General features: G+C 34.2%; 1 protein-coding gene across 1 annotated transcript in view; it reads left to right on the top strand.

The window, feature by feature from the left end:
• Positions 1-9023: 9023 nt before the first annotated feature.
• Positions 9024-21296, top strand: part of LOC138328586 (START domain-containing protein 10-like) — a 28951-nt gene continuing 16678 nt past the window's right edge. The window contains exons 1-4 of the mRNA XM_069275462.1: positions 9024-9189; positions 15821-15924; positions 16786-16903; positions 17512-17564. Of these exons, the coding sequence (XP_069131563.1) occupies positions 9123-9189; positions 15821-15924; positions 16786-16903; positions 17512-17564 (342 nt within the window). The 5' untranslated portion in view covers positions 9024-9122. The remainder of the gene's footprint in view (positions 9190-15820; positions 15925-16785; positions 16904-17511; positions 17565-21296) is intronic.

Genomic DNA, 21296 nt, shown 5'->3' with positions numbered 1-21296 from the left:
ATATGTATAGAGTTAAGGTGGTTATATGTATAGATTAAGGTGGTATATGTTTAGAGTTAAGGTGGTATTTGTGTATAGAGTTAAGGTGGTATATGTATAGAGTTAAGGTGGTATATGTATAGAGTTAAGGTGGTATATGTATAGAGTTAAGGTGGTATATGTATAGAGTTAAGGTGGTATATGTATAGAGTTAAGGTGGTATATGTATAGAGTTAAGGTGGTATATGTATAGAGTTAAGGTGGTATATGTATAGAGTTAAGGTGGTATATGTATAGAGTTAAGGTGGTATATGTATAGAGTTAAGGTGGTATATGTATAGAGTTAAGGTGGTATATGTATAGAGTTAAGGTGGTATATGTATAGAGTTAGGGTGGTATATGTATAGAGTTAAGGTGGTATATGTATAGAGTTAAGGTGGTATATAGAGTTAAGGTGGTATATGTATAGAGTTAAGGTGGTATATGTATAGAGTTAAGGTGGTATATGTATAGAGTTAAGGTGGTATATGTATAGAGTTAAGGTGGTATATGTATAGAGTTAATTTGGTATATGTATAGAGTTAAGGTGGTATATGTATAGAGTTAAGGTGGTATATGTATAGAGTTAAGGTGGTATATGTATAGAGTTAAGGTGGTATATAGTATAGAGTTAAGGAGTGGTATATGTATAGAGTTAAGGTGGTATTGTATAGAGTTAAGGTGGTATATGTATAGAGTTAAGGTGAGTATATATGTATAGAGTTAGGGTATGTGTTATAGAGTTAAGGTGGTATATGTATAGAGTTAAGGTGGTATATGTATATAGAGTTTAAGGTGGTATATGTATAGAGTTAAGGTGGTATATGTATAGAGTTAAGGTGGTATTATGTATAGAGTTAAGGTGGTATATGTATAGAGTTAATGTGGTATATGTATAGAGTTAAGGTGGTATATGTATAGAGTTAAGGTGGTATATGTATAGAGTTAAGGTGGTGTATAGTTGTATAGAGTTAAGGTGGGTATATGTATAGAGTTAAGGTGGGTTTTTGTTGTATATGGTATGTGTATAGAGTTAAGGTGGTATAGGTATAGAGTTAGGTGGGTATATGTATTAGAGTTAAGGTGGTATATGTATAGAGTTAAGGTGGGAAATGTATAGAGTTAAGGTGGTATATGTATAGAGTTAAGGTCGGTATATGTATAGAGTTATATGTATAGAGGTAGAGTTATATAAGGTGGTATATGTATAGTGTTATAGGTGGTATAGAGTATAGAGTTAATGTGGTATATGTATAGAATTAAGGTTGCGTATATGTATAGAGTTAAAGGTGGTATGGTATATGTGTATAGAGTTAATGTGGTATATGTATAGAGTTAAGGTGGTATATGTATATGTAAGAGGTGGTTAATATAGGTCATAAGAGTATAAGGTTGGGTATATGTATAGAGTTAATGTGGTATATGTATAGAGGTAAGGGTGGTATATGTATAGAGTTAAGGTGGAATGTGTATAGAGTTAAGGTGGTATATGTATAGAGTTAAGGTGGTATATGTATAGAGTTAAGGTGGTATATGTATAGAGTTAAGGTGGTATATGTATAGAGTTAAGGTGGTATATGTATAGAGTTAAGGTGGGTTGAGGTGGTATATGTATAAGGTGGTATATGTTAGAGTTAAGGTGGTATATGTAGAGTTAGGTGGAGTAGAGTTAGGTGGTTAAGGTGGTATATGTATAGAGTTAAGGTGGTATATGTATATAGTTAAGGTGGTATATGTATTGTTATATAGTAAGGTGGTATATGTATATATGGTATTATGTATAGAGTTAAGGTGGTATATGTATAGAGTTAAGGTGGTATATGTATAGGTATATGTTAAGGTGGTATATGTATAGAGAGTGGTATATGGTAGAGTATAAGGTGGTATATGTATAGAGTTAAGGTGGTATATGTATAGAGTTAAGGTGGTATATGTATAGAGTTAAGGTGGTATATGTATAGAGTTAAGGTGGTATATATGTATAGAGTTAATTGTGGTATATGTATATAGAGTTAAGGTGGTATATGTATAGAGTTAAGGTATGTAGAGTTAGGTGGTATATGTATAGAGTTAAGGTATATGTATAGGTATATGTGTATAGAGTTATAGTAGTATAGAGTTAAGGTGGTATATGTATAGAGAGTGGTATATGTATAGAGTTAAGGTGGTATATGTATAGAGTTAATATGTATAGAGTTATTTTGGTATGGTATATGTAGGTGGTATAATGTTAAGGTGGTATATGTATAGAGTTAAGGTGGGTATATGTATAGAGTTAAGGTGGTATATGTATAGAGTTAGGTGTATATAGAGTTAAGGTGGTATATGTATAGAGTTAAGGTGGTATATGTATAGAGTTAAGGTGGTATATGTATAGAGTTAAGGTGGTATATGTATAGAGTTAAGGTGGTATATGTATAGAGTTAAGGTGGTATATGTAGAGTTAATGGTATAGAGTTATAAAGGTGGTATATGTATAGAGTTTAGGTGAGTTAGGTATAGAGTTAGGTGGTATATAGAGTGTGGTATATGTATAGAGTTAAAGAGTTAAGGTGGTATATGTATAGAGTTAAGGTGGTATATGTATAGAGTTAAGGTGGTATATGTATAGAGTTAAGGTGGTATATGTATAGAGTTAAGGTGGTATATGTATAGAGTTAAGGTGGTATATGTATAGAGTTAAGGTGGTATATGTGTATAGAGTTAAGGTGGTATATGTATAGAGTTAAGGTGGTATATGTATAGAGTTAAGGTGGTATATGTATAGAGTTAAGGTGGTATATGTATAGAGTTAAGGTGGTATATGTATAGAGTTAAGGTGGTATATGTATAGAGTTAAGGTGGTATATGTATAGAGTTAAGGTGGTATATGTATAGAGTTAAGGTGGTATATGTATAGAGTTAAGGTGGTATATGTATAGAGTTAAGGTGGTATATGTATAGAGTTAAGGTGGTATATGTATAGAGTTAAGGTGGTATATGTATAGAGTTAAGGTGGTATATGTATAGAGTTAAGGTGGTATATGTGTATAGAGTTAAGGTGGTATATGTATAGAGTTAAGGTGGTATATGTATAGAGTTAAGGTGGTATATGTATAGAGTTAAGGTGTATATGTATAGAGTTAAGGTGGTATAGTAGAGTTGTGTATATGTATAAGTTAAGGTATATGTATATATGTTATGTGGTTATTATTAAGTTAAGTGGTATAGTATAGAGTGGTATAATATTAGAGTATAGAGTTAAGGTGGTATATGTATAGAGTTATAGAGTTAAGGGTGGTATATGTATAGAGTTAAGGTGGTATATGTATAGAGTTAAGGTGATGTAATATTGGTATATGTATAGAGTTAAGGTGGGTATAAGGTGGTATATGTATAGAGTAATATGTATATGTATAGTATAGGTGGTATTGTATAGAGTTAATTATATGTATAGAGTTAAGGTGGTATATGTAGTTAAGTATATGTATAGAGTTAAGGTGGTATATGTATAGAGTTAAGGAGGTATATGTGTATAGAGTTAAGGTGGTATATGTATAGAGTTAAGGTGGTATATGTATAGAGTTAAGGTGGTATATGTATAGAGTTAAGGTGGTATATGTATAGAGTTAAGGTGGTATATGTATAGAGTTAAGGTGGTATATGTATAGAGTTAAGGTGGTATATGTAGTTAGAGTTAAGGTGGTATATGTTGTAAGGTGAGTATATGTATAGAGTTAAGGTGGTATATGTATAGAGTTAAGGTGGTATATGTATAGAGTTAAAAGGTGGTATATGTATAGAGTTATAGAGTTAAGGTGGTATATGTATAAGAGGTGGTATATGTATAGAGTTAAGGTGTATATGTATAGAGTTGTGGTATATGTATAGAAGGTGGTATATGTATAGATGTATATGTATAGAGTTAAGGTGGTATATGTTATAGAGTTTAAGGTGGTATATGTATAGAGTTAAGGTGGTATATGTATAGAGTTAGGTATATGTATAGAGTTAAGGTGGTATATGTATAGAGTTAAGGTGGTATATGTATAGAGTTAAGGTGGTATATGTATAGAGTTAAGGTGGTATATGTATAGAGTTAAGGTGGTATATGTATAGAGTTAAGGTGGTATATGTATAGAGTTAAGGTGGTATATGTATAGAGTTAAGGTGGTATATATGTATAGAGTTAAGGTGGTATATGTATAGAGTTAAGGTGGTATATGTATAGAGTTAAGGTGGTATATGTATAGAGTTAAGGTGGTATATGTATAGAGTTAAGGTGGTATATTATAGAGATATGCTGGTATATGTTATCAGAGTTTAAGGTGAGGTATAATGTATAGAGTTAGGGTGATAAATGTATAGTAGAGTTTAATTATGGTATATGTATAGAGTAAGGTGGTAATATGTATAGGGTTACTGGTTATGGAGGTATATGTATAGACGTTTAGGTGGAATTATCGTATAGAGTAGGATGGTATATGTATAGAGTTAATTATGGTCATATGTATAGTGTTAAGGTGGTTTTATGTCATTGAAGTTAAGGAGGTATGGATCGTATCGAGTTAAGGAGCATGGTATTATGTATAAAGTTTAAGGTGGTATAGGTGTTGTAGAAAATTAAGGTGGTTTTATTGTATAGAGTTGAAGTGGTATATATATGTATAGAGTTAGGGAGGTATGTATGTTATAGAGATAAGGAGGGTAGATGTATAGAGTGAAGGTTGTATATGTATAGAGTCTAAGGTTGGTTACATGTATCAGAGTTTAGTGGTATATGTATATGAGTTAAGGTGGTTTATGTATAGAGTTAAGGTGACTATATGTATAGAGTTAGGGTCAGGGTTATGGTACATGTATAGAGTTTTATAGGTGGTATTTGTATTATAGTTAGGGTGGTATATGTATAGAGTTATAAGGAGGTAGATATGTTTTAGGAGTTTATGTGGTATATGTATTAGAGTTTAAGGTGGTATATGTTTAGAGTTAACGGTGTATATGTATAGAGTTAAGGGTGGTATATGTTTAGAGTTAGGGTTGGCTATATGTATATTGAGGTTAAGGTGGTATATGTATAGAGTTATGGAGGTATACTGTATAGAAGTTAGGTTGGTATATTGTTATAGAGTTAAAGGTTTATATGTATAGAGTAGGTTGGTTATGTATAGTAGTTAAGAGGTCGGTATATGTCATAGACGTTAAGGTTGGTATTTATGCTTAAGAGTGAAAGAGTGGTATAATGTATAGAGTTAATTTGTATATGTATAGAGTTTAAGGTGGTATATGTATAGAGTTAAGGTGGTAATGTATAGAGTAAGCGTAGTATATGTATAGAGTTAAGGTGGTATTATTGTTATAGAGTTAATGTAGGTATGTGTTAGTAGAGTTAGGGTGGTATATGTATTGGGTTAATGGTGGTATGTGTATGAGAAATTAAGGTGGTTACTATGTATAGAGTTAATTTGGTATATGTTATAGAGTTAAGGTGGGTATGTGTATAGAGTTAAGGTGGTATGTGTGTATAGATTAAAGGTGGTATATGTATAGGTGAGGATGGCTTATATGTAATAGAGTTAAGGTGGTCTTATATGTGCTTTTATGAATTAAGGTGGTATATGGTATAGAGTTAAGGTTGGTATATGTATGTGAGTTAGGTCTAAGGGTAATATGTATAGAGTTAAGGTGGTATATGTATATGAGTTAATGTGGTATATGTATAGAGGTTAAGGTGGTATATTGTATAGAGTTAAGGTAGGGTATATGTATAGAGTTAGGGTGGTTATCTGTATAAGAGTTATGTGGTATTATGTATAAGTTAGGGTGGTATTTGTAATAGATTTAATGTGGTCTATGTATTGAGTAAAAGGTTGGTATGGGTTATTAGAGTTATAGGTGTATGTGGATAGAGTTAAGGTTGTTATATCGTATAGAGTTAAGGTGGTATATGTATAGAGTTAAGGTGGTATATGTATAGAGTTAAGGTGGTATATGTATAGAGTTAAGGTGGTATATGTATAGAGTTAAGGTGGTATATGTATAGAGTTAAGGTGGTATATGTATAGAGTTAAGGTGGTATATATGTATATATGAGTTAATGGATGGTATATGTATAGAGTTAAGTTGGTATATGGTATAGAGTTAAGGGTGGTATATGTATAGAGTTAAGTTGGTATATGTATAGAGTTAAGGGTGGTATATGTGTATAGAGTTAAGGTGGTATATGTATAGAGTTAAGGTGGTATATGTATAGAGTTAAGGTGGTATATGTATAGAGTTAAGGTGGTATATGTATAGAGTTAAGGTGGTATATGTATAGAGTTAATGTGGTATATGTATAGAGTTAAGGTGGTATATGTATAGAGTTAAGGTGGTATATGTATAGAGTTAATGTGGTATATGTATAGAGTTAAGGTGGTATATGTATAGAGTTAAGGTGGTATATGTATAGAGTTAAGGTGGTATATGTGTATAGAGTTAAGGTGGTATATGTATAGAGTTAAGGTGGTATATGTATAGAGTTAAGGTGGTATATGTATAGAGTTAAGGTGGTATATGTATAGAGTTAAGGTGGTATATGTATAGAGTTAAGGTGGTATATGTATAGAGTTAAGGTGGTATATGTATAGAGTTAAGGAGGTATATGTATAGAGTTAAGGTGGTATATGTATAGAGTTAAGGTGGTATATGTATAGAGTTAAGTGTATATGTGTATATTAATTAGGTGGTGTATGGGTGTATAGAATTAAGGAGGGTATATGATATAGAGTTAATGGTGAGGTATATGTATAGAGTTAAGGTGGTATATGTAAAGAGTTAATAAGGTGGTATATGTATAGAGTTAAGGTAGGTATATGTATAGAGTTATAAGGTGGTATATGTATAGAGTTAATTTGGTATATGTATAGAGTTAATATTGGTATATGTATAAGTGTTTCTAGTAATGTATGGTGTAAAGTTGGTATGTGTATAGGTAAGGTAGGTCATTATAGGTGGTGTATATGTATATAGAGTTAAGGTGGTATATGTATAGAGTTAAGGTGGTATATGTATAGAGTTAAGGTGGTATATGTATAGAGTTAATGTGGTATATGTAAAAAAATAGAGTTAAGGTGGTATGTGTATAGAGTTAAGGTGGTATATGTATAGAGTTAAGGAAGTATGGTATATGTATAATATGAGTTAAGGTGGTACATGTGTATAGAGTTAAGGTGGTATAGGTATAGAGACGTTAAGGTGGTATATGTATAGAGTTAAGGTGGTATATGTATAGAGTTAAGGTGGTATATGTATAGAGTTAAGGTGGTATAAGTATAGAGTTTTAAGGTGGTTTATATAGAGTTATCTGTGGTATAGTATAGAGTTGGTATATGTCTATTGTATAGAGTTTAAGGTGGTATATGTATAGAGTTAAGGTGGTATATGTATAGAGTTAAGGTGGTATATGTATAGAGTTAAGGTGGTATATATGTATAGAGTTTAAGGTGGTATATGTCTAGAGTTAAGGTTGAGGATTTGTAATAGAGGTTAATTGTGGTATATGTATTAGAGTTATGGTGGTATAATGTATAGAGTTAAGGTGTGGTATATGTATAGAGTTAAGGTAGTCTATATGTATACAATTCTAATGGTGGCGGTATATGTATAGAGTTAAGGTGGTATATCTATAGAGTTAATGTGGTAATATGTATAGCAGTTAAATTGGTATATGTTATACGAGTTAAGGTGGTATATGTATAGAGGTAATGGTGGTAATGTTATTAGAAGTTAAGGTGGTATATGTATGAGTTATAGTGGTATATGTATAGAGTTAAGGTGGTATATGTATAGAGTTAAGGTGGTACTATGTTATATAGAGTTAAGTGGGTATTATGTATAAGAGTTAAAATTTGGTATATGTATAGAGTTAATGTGGGTATATGTATAGTGTTATAGGTGGTAACTATGTATAGAGTTAAGGTGGTATATGTATAGAGTTAAGGTGGTATATGTATAGAGTTAAGGTGGTATATGTATAGAGTTAAGGTGGTATATGTATAGAGTTAATTGGTATATGTATCGAGGTAAGGTGGTATATGATGTACATAGAGTTAAGGTGGTATATGTGTATAGAGTTAAATAAAGGTTTGGTATATGTATAGAGTGTTTGGTATACTGGTATACGAGTTAATTGTGGTATATGTTATAGAGTTAAGGTGGTATATGTATAGAGTTAATTTGGTATATGTATAGAGTTAAGGTGGTATTTGCTCTTGATGACTTGTGACGACCATCCTTATAAGGAAAACAGTAGTTGCAGATAATGTATTCTCCCATAAATCAAGAGGATATTCCGTGGTTGCTAGGGAAAAGATAACTCTATCTTACAAAGGGGATACGTTGTAAGACAGCTCGCACGCGCTAGAGAATAACCTGATGTCATCAATTGATACATTGCGGCATAGCCGCAGTGTGCATTGTTGATGACGTCATCAATTTCGACGCATAACAACATTCCTTTGATCATGACGCAATGAAAATGCTGGAAAGTAACAGGTTTTTCATATTTTTTTAAAATATGTATGGAAGAAAAAGAATAAAACATGGTTCAAGCCTCAGGTTGACCAGCTAAAATCTTGGGTTGAGATATCCCTCTCCACTTGACAGACCAATGTAAGATTCTATTATTCATTGGTTTTCTCAAGATATTCCAATTTTATGATCCTTTAAATATTATAAAAACAACTCCTTACATCTACCGTATTAACCATAATTAGTGTTTCTGCCCTGTAAGTGCCCTTCCCGCTTCTGGGAACTATTACAAGAACTTTCACATGTTGATCACGACTCACTGTGCGCAGTTATAATGCTTCTCAAAAGAAATATATTTTAACAAGTGCCTTAAGCTGTTATGACACAAGAAATTAAAAAACAAAGTATTAGTACTTTGATATGCATTTTATTGCCATCATAGCCATGAATAACCGTATATATATATATATATATATGTGTGTGTGTGTATGTTTGGAATGCTTATTCATTCACATATGTTTTGATATTTTTAGGTTCGGACATTATTCACAGATGTGAAAGCAGAAGTGTTGTACGATGTTTTACACGACCCTTACTACAGAAAAAAATGGGATATGTCAATGATGGAAGGCTATGAGATCTGTGCACTTAATCCAAACAATGATATAGGATACTATGCAAGTAAGTGATCAGACGATATTATAGTATATTACATTACATTACATTATATTACAGTATTCGACCCAATAAGCAACCTATCCCTATAGTATACAGCACCTCTCCCTCTCTTCGAGAATTCAACTTCACTTAATGTATCTTTAGGTGTTAAATTTTGCGGATGTACAATTTCGCAATTTGCTGCTTTGAACTTCATTGCGGGGGCATGTACTTAAATTATATTTATAGCTTTTGAAATCATCATTCACATGACAAGTATATGTAAAACCATGATTTTGATATATTTCACAAGACATTAGTTTTTGCGAATTTGGATGAACCCAAAAAATTTGCGAAATTAAAACACCCATGAATATTAGTAACTATACAGTATACCTCAAAATAAATCCAGATTGAAGTTACGAAAACTGTCTTAGGTTTCTTAATTAATTTATTTTACAAATTGATCTATGGCTTACTATGTGCAATTGTTTTATATATAAAGGTGAGTCCAAGTTTGGTTCTAGTAATTTTTAAGGGCAACCTTAGTTGTTTCAATTTTTTAAGCACCCTGAGTGCTTATTGGGACCAATACAGTATTTATATTGTGCATGTTTCATTTCAAAATCTAAAATGGTTCAGACTAAGGAATGCTCCTTTAAATGAATAAATACCATGTCCATATTTGTAACTAAATAATTTGATATGATATTGTAAGCCTATATATAAGGATATTATGTAAATTTTAGTTTGAAGGTCGATGGTTCAAGCTGTAAGTAGATCATTGTGTTTGGTTTGAAACAAATAACAATCTGCCAGTAGCTTTTTAATTAAATTCTTCAACATAATTTAATATAGTTAAAATTAGACTTGTAATTACATATTCTACATTATGCTTAAATACAATATCTAATTGTGCCCCGTTTGGGGTCACCTCAGCATGATCCCTATGGTTTGTCAATCAGCGTGTTGCCTACGGAATCTCCTGTGTGGTTGATTCATTGGGAATTGTAAATGGCTAAGAGTATGTCCTGAGATGTTCCGATTCTAGGCCAGAGGTCACATTGAGGTGACCTTGAACTTGGCACTGTTAGAGCTTGTATTGGAGTATATTGTAGAGTATTGTTGCGGAGCGGAATTGAAAGTCTGATTTTAATTAGATTGCAGCATAATTTGGTGTTGCTCTTTTCATAACCATGTATATGGGTGCACTAATATGTGTGCACTTCCAACTGTTATTGTCTAGAGCCGGTGTGATAAATGATTGCAATATATTGATTTTAAGTTAAAGTTGACAAAAACAATGTGCTAATCTTTATTCAGTTGTGATTTGATTATGTTTAATCTTGCTTTGGTTCTGATGTGGGTATTGAGGTTAAAATTTTGATCCTGATCAAATGCTGTCTCCCCTAACACCTGACGTTGATTTCTTCACTGATTAAAGTTTGGTTTGGTTTGATTGTTTAACGTTCTACTAACAGTCAGGGTCATGTAAAAATGTGCCAGGTTAGGTGTTGGAGGAAAACCAGAGTACTCAGGGAAAAAACCATCGACCACCAGTCATGATCAGTACCTGGGAACCGCCCGATATGGGATTCAAACTCACGACCCAAGGGTGGAAAGTTTGTGGTAATTTATCAGAATATGTTAATTTGTAACCACTTGGCTGTGACCGCAGCCCCCTACCTGGACTCACAATTGTTGATATGGATATAGACATTGATGTTAGCTGAGATTAGCAGGATTTCATCACTTTTAAAAGGTCTAATGTACTAAAGTGTATTTAGGTTAAGCTTTCACTTATAAAGGCTTCAAATTGAAAAGTTTTTGTAATGAATGACCCAATAAATATATATACATGTACCTGTACTACATGCTGCTATAGAAACGTGGGAGATTTTCAAAGGGATATTGAGACTAATTTATGTTTCACAGTTGCTTCAATTCCAAAAATGGTTATATGTTTAATCCATTGTGTTGCTAGCCAATAATTAAACTACACAAAACTGATTTTACCAAATGATTTTTGTGCCATCTATAATGCAAAGGTAGGTAAAGGCATTACTATATATGGACATCACTATCTCCCGCAAGGTTCATTGCGGTCCCTCATTCACCTCTAGCTGTCAGCAGCTCATGGACTGGTAAACTGTTGGACCTTATATCACAGAAGATTATGTCATGGTGATTGTTTATCTTGTAGATTATGTCATAATTGGATGATTTTCGAAACAGCGGACATTGTATACAAATCGTGACTATTTACTTTCAAGTTGTTTTATAAGTAAATGAACAAATCAAAACACAAGATATATATGGAAGAATTTATTAATGCCTCTGAAACACATTTTCTGAAGCATTTCTTGTGGGTCGTTTTTAGAGGTGAAATGAGGGAACCACATAGGAGAGATTGATATCGATGTAACGGCATCACCTCTCACATATACTTGTTAGCTTTTTCTGCTATAACTTATATTTAACCCCATTAGATGGCTAAACAAATTTCATGTTCATCTTTCTTAGAGAAAGTGCTTGCTAAAAATCATTTGTTTTCAAGGTTCAAAGGTCAGAGATCAAGGTCACGGTCACTAAGATTAAAACTTTGTTTTGGTATTATAAATCTGTTGCTCTACAGACTGAGCGAAAGGGAAATAAATTCCCCTTGGCTTGATGTTAGAAAGTGAACATATTACTATGTACACTATATTATACAACTGAAACTGGCTATATAACACAAAACCTACATAGATACATATTGCGTATGAAAACAATGTGCTTGGAATAATGTTCAAAGTTCAATGGCTAAAAGTGAAGTTCAGTGTTACTCAAAATAGAAGTTTTTATCTTGGTGCAATATATCTGAGTTCCCTTTAGTTGATCACATTCAAATTAAACTTACTGAACACCTTTTATAGGTAAAATGCATGCTTGGATTGTTTTCTAGAATGGAAGGTAATATATTAAGGTCACTATTACTTATACCGGTATGTAGAGATGTGTTTGGCATACTTTGGACAGTAACTGAAAATAATTGTTTTTTGTGATGTAGTATGCAGACGACACATCCACTTCCATATGACCACAGTCCAGGCCGAGTGGTACTTTAACTCATCCACCCCTGAAGACACATTTAGACTCTTCTAAATCAAAGACTAGACCAGTCCATTATGAATTTTTAGGGGTGAATAAGTTAAAGGTGTTCTGACATAATGCCACTAGAAAATAATTTACTGATCCAGTTAATTAAGTTTCTTTTCCAGACTCCATGCCTGGCCAAATTATGCGAGCGTTTAATTAGTTGCTGAAATGTAGATGAATCAATACTACAACTGTTGTGGTGTAAATTGTATTTTATTTCCCAGTCTTGTGTACAATCCATTAATCCTCCAATCAGTAAGCACACAAGTGATACATAGGTCTTTGATCTCATTTACCCCTGTATTTTCATAATGGACTGATCTAAGCAATGAAATCAGAAGAGTTCAAATGTGTCTGATAGGGGGGAATAAGTTTATATACATGACTAGAACACTTTCGATCCCTAACATGTATAGAGGTGACAGAATCTCAAATGTATTAGATAACATGATTGCATATTGATGGGTATACATGCACTCTATACATTGTATGTGTGGTTTGTGTTACCAAGTTACTAGCTGTGTTACTACATTCATAGGTATACATATACTTTTATGATTCTTAAAACCACATCTTCAACTGAAGTCCCATACTTTGAATTTAATTGTATACCGTTATGCATAACACAAAGTAGAAGGTACGTTAAGACTCGAATATGGCCCCAAAATTAATTCTCCAGTAAAGAACAACATATTTTGCCATATAACAGTTGAATACATTTGCTAACACATTACATCCCAACAATATCCCGCATGTGCCAATTATGTTCACAATGACGTCATCAACATGCAGTTTCCCGCCATTTTTTCACAAAAATTCTTGCCTTGCAAAATCATACTTTTTGAGTGGTTTTCTCTTAAAATGAATGTGGCCACCTTCGTGGAGCAGAAAGAGATTTTCACACGTTGTGCATCGTGTATTTACGCATATCCATGCAAAATATAAAATTGCTCCAAGGTGGCTGCCAAATCCATTTCAAGCCTTTTCTAACCTAAAGATGATGAATTTCTAGCAAAATTTGGCGAGTAGAGGAAAATCATCAATTTGATGACGTCATAGGTGGAGCACATCGTGTACATGGTTATAAAAAGTTATGTTTTGATGAAGAACGGCAAGTATGAGAGTATTTATTGATGTGAAATTGATGTGATCAGAGTTAATATTTTTCGGCCTGAAAAATTAAGGCCAAATACTGGTCCTATCATATCTATTCCCTTTTGTAGAAATATGAATGTAAAAAGTACAAGATCCTGTCTGTCATGGAAATGAGTTTTGGAGTCTAAATGAGCACACGCAATTAATTTTCATCTACTGAATGGACACACACAATTAAATTACCACTTGTACATCCTTTAACTAAATTTGACACAATTTCTGCAATTGTCATCATTGTTAAAAAGATGTAAAATTCAAATGTGAAAAAGTATGAACACCAACAAAGAGGTTAGTCAGCTTTCCCATTGATATGGTAATTAAGCACTGTGGCCACTAATTACGATGAATATGGTATATAACTTATTAAGCTAATTCATTGTTGGACATCCACATGATCTGTGAAGCCATCTGGCCCCAGGATCATGATGGGTTTTATAGACTTAAGTTTTAGCTAAGCCAATCGGATATGACATAATGTTTTGTATCGTCATATGTGATTGGCTAAGCCTCAATTTAAGATTATTTTAGACTTAGTCTGTTCCATGATCCTGGGGCCTGGTGTCAAATATAGTATCCTGGGGCCTGGTGTCAATAGTTTCCTTGTAAACAAATTTTTAAGACCAGGAAGTCTAGATAACATATATTGCACCAATAATATGCTTGGATATATATTAAGGCCTTTGATTTTAAATGAATTACACCATGACAACTTCATTCAATATCATGGTGGTCAAAATGGGTAAAATCTTTTAACAACTTCTAATATCAGTAACTTACAAGCAAGAGACCTGATATGGGATCTGTAGCATTCAATAACTTTTCATTTCAGAATATTTTACTGTGGGATGTTAAAGACAATCGGCATTGGGCAATTCTGTAATTTAAGTCTACCACATTTGTTTAAATGAATGGCCTTGACATTCAATAAAGCTACCTTCGTCAAATATGGAAAAATATTAAATTGACTTCCTGGGGTAAAATAACATCCTAACATTATAAGATGGCTTAGTACCAAATATCTTGTAAACAATGATAAGTCTATCAACAAATTCTTCTGATGAAGTATAGGTGGGGAAGGGGGGTCTTATTTTCAGACATCACCCTTTATTCTGGAAATTTGTCAAAAAGGTGATCGGTTGGGCTTATTTGTGGGAGGGGTCTTAATTGTGGTGAAATATGGTAACGCTTATAATTACAAACAGTATACAAAATGTTGTTCAGTGCTAAAGATTCATTTAGTTTTCAATAAAGTATTGGTTAGCTAATTTAATTTGCGGACCTCTAAGAGTCTTAATTACTCAAGGTATCAATTAGGCTACATCTAATTGCATTTTCTCACCAGATGGTCTAAATTTAAACATTCCATTCTGTTAGGAGGCCGTTAGAGTAGGCTTCACATGATGTATTATTAATACCAGTTTTAGTCATACTTCTCCTGTTCTGACTAACGTACATATCCATTTGCTACGACTGGTATTGGAAAATATATAGATTATTTGGTAACTGTACATGGATGGATTTGATATGCAAGCTTTAGGGCTTTTACTATCGACCACCTGAAATGGTAAAAATAATTGACTTTTTTTGTTCAAATAGCTTTTTCAATCATGATGTAATGACCCCATGGCTAGAACTGGAAGGTTGTGAGGAGATTAAAAATGTTTTTTGAAAAGCAGGAAATTTCAACAATATTTGACACCAAGTTCAGAATATTTGGAAGGCAACATTTGACAAGACAGGCCTTATGTTTGTTAACCTCCTGTACTTCAGGCTTATATGATCTTATGCCAGAGTTGTTTAAAAATTCAATTACTGTAAATAGGGAAATAAAAGCACCTGCTCATGTAAAGTTACCCGTTAGTAATCAAATAGACAGGAATGGATTAATTAAATTAACTAGTACCAAATTGTACAGGGTATACGGTAGTGGATCAATATGACAAATAATATGTTCCACAATAAATATTCCATCTTTGCATATTACAGAGTTAATAAGCTCCCTTTCGGGTAGGTATTGATTATTATGTCATTATTTTGTGAGCGCAATTTACGTCGCTTTCTCCGAAAAGTATGACGTTATGCCCGCAAACAAATGACGTCGCAATTAATACCTACGCACAAGGTCAGATAACTCTGTAATATGCAAATACAGAATACCTCCTTGTGCATTAATTAAATTATTTTCAATTGGCTGATCTGATTTAACACATCTAATATATGCCTTCTCCACCAATTACAAGCATTGATTTTACAAACATGATATTAGTACAGAAATAGTATTTGTTGGCAATATTAACTAAATAGGTTGTTTGTGGTTTATCAAAGACATACCACGGTATTCATGTATTGTTTTTTTTTTCAGTGAAATGTCCTTCTCCTCTGAAAAACCGAGATTTTGTAACTCAGCGTTCCTGGTTGGACCTGGGTTCAGAGTTCATTATCCTCAATCATTCCGTAAATCATGCAGTAAGTATGCCCTCCAAAAAGCCATTCTCTCGATGTCTTATGCCCAGGAATAAAACACAGCCACTGTATTGTAGTTGGGCTACTGACCCTTTCTTTGTATTTATAGGTAGCTAGGGATGTGTTCTACTACTGGTGGCTTGTCCATAGTATTAAATAGGTCTCAGTGTCACTCGATGATGGAAATCAGTAGCATTGATAGAGGTGTCCATTTATCACACCAGAGACACAGGTTCAATACCTGGTCAGAGCACTTGTATCGACCAGAATGTGTATTTTTCTCTGTTCCTTTTTACATATAAGAAAAGATAAACATCAAACCTGTCTATTAAAGATGCTCCACCGCCGACAGAGCATAAATGATATTCATCATTTGAACAATAATAGGTGTTTAATCGTGTATATATATGTCTAACTAACACAAAAAATAATATAAAATAGCTTTTTTTTGCTTTTGGTGCATGCGCAATCAGTCCTTCATTCCATATAGGATATAGTGCCAAGGAATTTTTTCGGGATGCAATTAATTATTTTTCATATTTTTAACTTAAAGTAAAATTAGAAGCTCAAACTTTTCAATGGTGGTAATGGTGTAAAGTAAGTAACTTTTGTAACTGAAGAAAAATACTAAATAGTCTGCTCCTGTTTTTGATAGTGAAAAAATACCATTTGTCAGCGGTGGAGCATCTTTAAGAACGCCCAAGAGATAAAGAAAAAAATGGTCTTTACAACCAAGTAGTCTTTATACACAGATCCTATTGTGTTGAAATTTACCATTTTGGGTCCAAAGAAAGTGGTCTTATAAAGCAGGCAGGTTTGACCATTATATGATACAATTTTCAAAAATGTTTGATTTTGTTTCAGAGTGTTCCTACAAGGAAAGGATTTATCAGAGGAGTGTCCTACATGACAGGTTTTCTGATCCGGAAACAGGACACCTACACCTGTCAATTTAACTATGTGTCACATTCTGACCCAAAAGGTTAGTATCCCTGACTGACCGACTGACCAATACTTTGTTTGTGATGGTGACCATATTTATCTAGGTTATGTATCTACTCACTTATTACTCTGTGTTTATCATAATTGTACCCTTTATAAGTGACATAGACCTCGGATCCTATCCGGTCATATCTTGTATCATTTAATAGATAAACTACTGGAAAACATGTAGCAACAGTATCAAAGTATTTAATATCTATCCATTATGTTTAGTTAACTCTTTCTGTACCATTGTTATGACTATAGTTGACAGAATTTTACACTCACTATTCCCTGTTGTTGACTATCGGTATATTTTGGAATGTATTATTAACAAAATGGAAATTTGCAGCAAATCCCAGAATGCAACTTATTAACTTGGAAAAAAAATTGATGAAAGTTTTAGTATAATTTATAAAAAATATTTCTTGGTATATCCACTAACCTTACACCCAATAATTTCACATTTTATTTGACATTTTCATGAAAATTTGCGAAGCAAGACTAATTATTATTTCTGTGACGGAATACGGTAGAAATACAAAGTATGGAAAGAGCAATTAAATAAGCTTACTGCTATTCTGTATCATTATTTTTTCTGTATAACAGGAAAACTACCAGTGTGGGCGGTAAATAAAGCTACCCAGATCTTGGCTCCAAAGGTATGTATACATGTACATTTGCACTTCACTTTCTTGTTAGTAATATTCTTCATTACCCCATATTACAGATCATATGTTGCCATTTTCAATCCTTTTATGCTGTTTATATGCCAATCTATCTCCTTGTACTACAATATTATATCACTTCTTTTGCTTTGATATTATCCTATTACATGTTTGCTTACTGCAAAGGAATGTACACATGTACTATCCATTGCGGCTTCAATATTTGCTTTAAAATCTGCATTTGACAAAATTATCTGGAACTTCATCAACTTGCTATTTGCGTCAGTCAGTTGATATATGTGACGGCGACTGACAAAATGGGCCCAGATGAGGAAAAATCACATTTTAAATGAGGCAACATGTTCATTCTTTAATGACAAAATAAGCGACGTCAAATCATCACGTCATGATCATTGACGTCATGTCACAAGCATTCCAATGATGTTATATAATTACATACACATGTGTATATGACTATGCTTTCGACTGGAATTTAATACTTTGTAATTAATTAACAAAGTTTAGCTTTAGCTCGATCAGTGTTACATGTACATTATGTAACTACATCAATTGATCTGTGACACGTACATGTAACAATCTAGTTCTACGATTTGAAGGAGTGACACACTGCGTGCTATGTGTAACAAAAATATCCTTGTGTACTCTAGTTTCGTGGTTTGAAACTTTCCAATGTTTTTCGTGTGTAGATATATTTATAGTTCGCCAATTATACCATATCAAATAAGTTGTCCATGATACATTAATTCAAAACATGCAAATAATGAGGGGGTAACTTATTTTACAAACTTAAATAATGATTGGAACATAGAAAATACTGCTTGTTTCTACATAAATTTGTATTTTGAATTCATATTTGTACATGTATGATAAACTAGTATCACGTCTTATATTGTAAAGGTTTGGTTTATTTTTGTTTTACGTCCTATAAAAAAACCAGGTTAATTGAATGATGTGGCAGGTTTAGGTGGTTGAAAAACCGAGTTTCCGCAGAAAAAACATTGACCTACGGCCAGTACCTTGCAACTTCCCTACATGAGATTCGCGACACAGAGATAGAGGGCTAGTGGCAGAACGCTATAGTATATATATATCCACTCTGCCACCGACGCGATCTCAAAGTTACGATTAAAGGAATGATTTAAGAAAACTTTACTGTCAAACTTGTAGACTGAACTTTAAATGATAATTAAGAATCACTAACATTAGATCTAGATAGCTCTGTTCACTCATTTTTCGCCGCTTTAGTCCATTTAGCCTGTTAGGTCACCCTAGGTGAAAGCCAGCCTAAAGCCAAAAATTAATGTACAATTTACAGTTATTATTAATAAATGGCATTAACTAATTTGCAAATTATTAGCAATGACCAGATTGTAAATCATGAAATGTTTACAAAATATCAATCCATCATGCTGTTATATACGAAATTATCAAAGTCATATAAACATTTTGGTACTAAAAAAGAGAATAATTATAAAATCGCTTTAACCATGTTACGTCACATTACGTCAGTCTTATTTTGTTACACTATACATCCGCACTGTGTCGATCATAATCACACTGTGGGGCTCAAAAGTATATATAAAAAATAGATATCTAAACCTAGCCTTCATTTGCTATTTAGTGATCTAACAAGATTTGGTTAATATATCTGGCTCAGTCAAGTTACAACGAATTTGAACGGCGTTAATATCACTTCATAATAATTTCGCGGAAATAAATAATTGTTACTTCACCCGCCCGCCGCCTGCATAGGTAGCTTTTAATAACATCCGACCGACTTTTATAAGAGCCACCGACCGTAAAATGAAACCTTTCAATTCAGAAACTGTCTGGTGACCTCATACATGTTCATAATTTATAATATACATGTTCGTACTCTTTCAGTTGAGGTTGGGACATACAGATTTCAAATAATAGTCCTTACATTTTCAAGAATGTTAAAAATTATAACATTTTGTACTCTTTGATTTTTTATGGTGTCGGCGTTCGTTCGTCCGTTGCGAGGTACGTCGGCAGTTCCATCATTTCCTTTTAAATACGCCACGTATAGTCATGCGAGAGTTCCTGCATGGATTGTAATCCAAACTTTGGCCACAAACATCCTTGGGGGATAGGGAACGAAGGGTCAACTTGTATAATGAGTTAAGTTTGGCTCTGACCCCTCCGGCGGCTAAGGGAGGGTGGGGCCTTCAATTTAGGGGGAAATAGAGGTATAATCCTATAGCTAACTCGCACGCTAGCTTGTCGGCTAGAGTTCTGGCATTGGATGTGCTAACCAAAATCCTTAGGCCACAAACATCCCTGTGGGGGAAGGAGGTAAGCGCGCGCCACCAGGTAGAACTTGTAAACGCTAGAAGTATTGTTCTGGACCCGCTACCCGGGGGGCAGGAGGGTCGATGGCCCAATAGGGGAATCAATAGAGGTAAATCCTAATGAAAGTCGCTTACTTGTCCTACGAGTATCTGGCATGGATTTGTAACCAAATTTGGCCACAAACCATCCTAAGGGGTATGGGGGGGGGGGGGGGGGGGATTAAAGAACTTGTAGTATAAGTTAGGCTTCTGGTACCCCATGGGGGGCTAATGAGGGGCCGGGCCGCAATAGGGGAACAATAGATGGTAAATCCTATAATAATCCAAGCTACTTGTCGCGTAAGATTGTTCTATCACTGCATGGTATGTAATCGCTTAATTTGGCGCACAAACATCCTATGGGAAGGGGAGACAGAACTTGTATATAAAGTTAGGCTCTGACGCGCCCAAGCCGGGGGCAGGGAAGGGCCAGCGGGCCCAATACGGGGAAATAGAGTGAGGTTATAACAGGGTCCATATAAACCGCTACTTGTCGCTAGCTAACGAGTTCTTGCATGGAGAAGTGTGACCGTGCATAAATTCTGGCCACTAAACAATCTGATTGGGAGAAGGGGAAAATGAACCATTGTATATAGTTTTCTTGGCTCTGACCCCCTCTCGGGGGCAGGAGTGGGCTATGGGGCCTCAATTAGCGGGAAATTAGTGGTTACAATCCTGTAAAATCAAGCTACTTGTCCTTAGAGTTCTGCATGGTTTGTAACCAAAATTATGGCCACCAAATCATCCATGGCTGGGTAGGGGAACAGAACTTGTATACAGATTTGGGTTATGACCGCCCCGCGGGGCATGGAGGGAGGGGGCCAATGAGGGGATAATGTAGAGGTAAATTCCTTATACAATCGGCTTGACTTGTTCCTAGTGGTTCATGCATGGATTGTGTCCAAGATTTGGACCAAGCAAACCATCCTGGGGGTAGGTGTAACAGGAACTTTGTATAAAGTTAAGGCTCTGACCCTCGCGCAGGGCATGAGGAGGCGGGCCCAAATAGTAGGGGTAAAAGTCAGAGGTAAAGTCCTATAAAATCGCTAACTTGTCCTAGTGAGTTCTCTGGCATGGATTGGTGACCAAATTTGGCCTACAAACATTCCTTGGGAGGAAGGGGAACAGCAACATTCTATAAAATGTTCGGCTCTGACCTAGAAGTAATACACTGGCGGGCAGGTTAGGGGTGAGAGCGCCAATGAGGGGTAAAATAAGAGGTAAATCCTATAAATCGCTACTTGTCCTAGAGTTCTGCATGGATTGTGACCAAAATTGCAGGCCACAAACATCCTTTGGGGATATGGGAACAGAACTTCTATATAAATAGTTGGCTCTGACCCCCCGGGGGTAG

This window comes from Argopecten irradians, chromosome 7, assembly GCF_041381155.1.
Source record: "Argopecten irradians isolate NY chromosome 7, Ai_NY, whole genome shotgun sequence".
NCBI classification, from domain to species: domain Eukaryota; kingdom Metazoa; phylum Mollusca; class Bivalvia; order Pectinida; family Pectinidae; genus Argopecten; species Argopecten irradians.
This window is presented reverse-complemented; position numbering and strand designations above follow the sequence as displayed.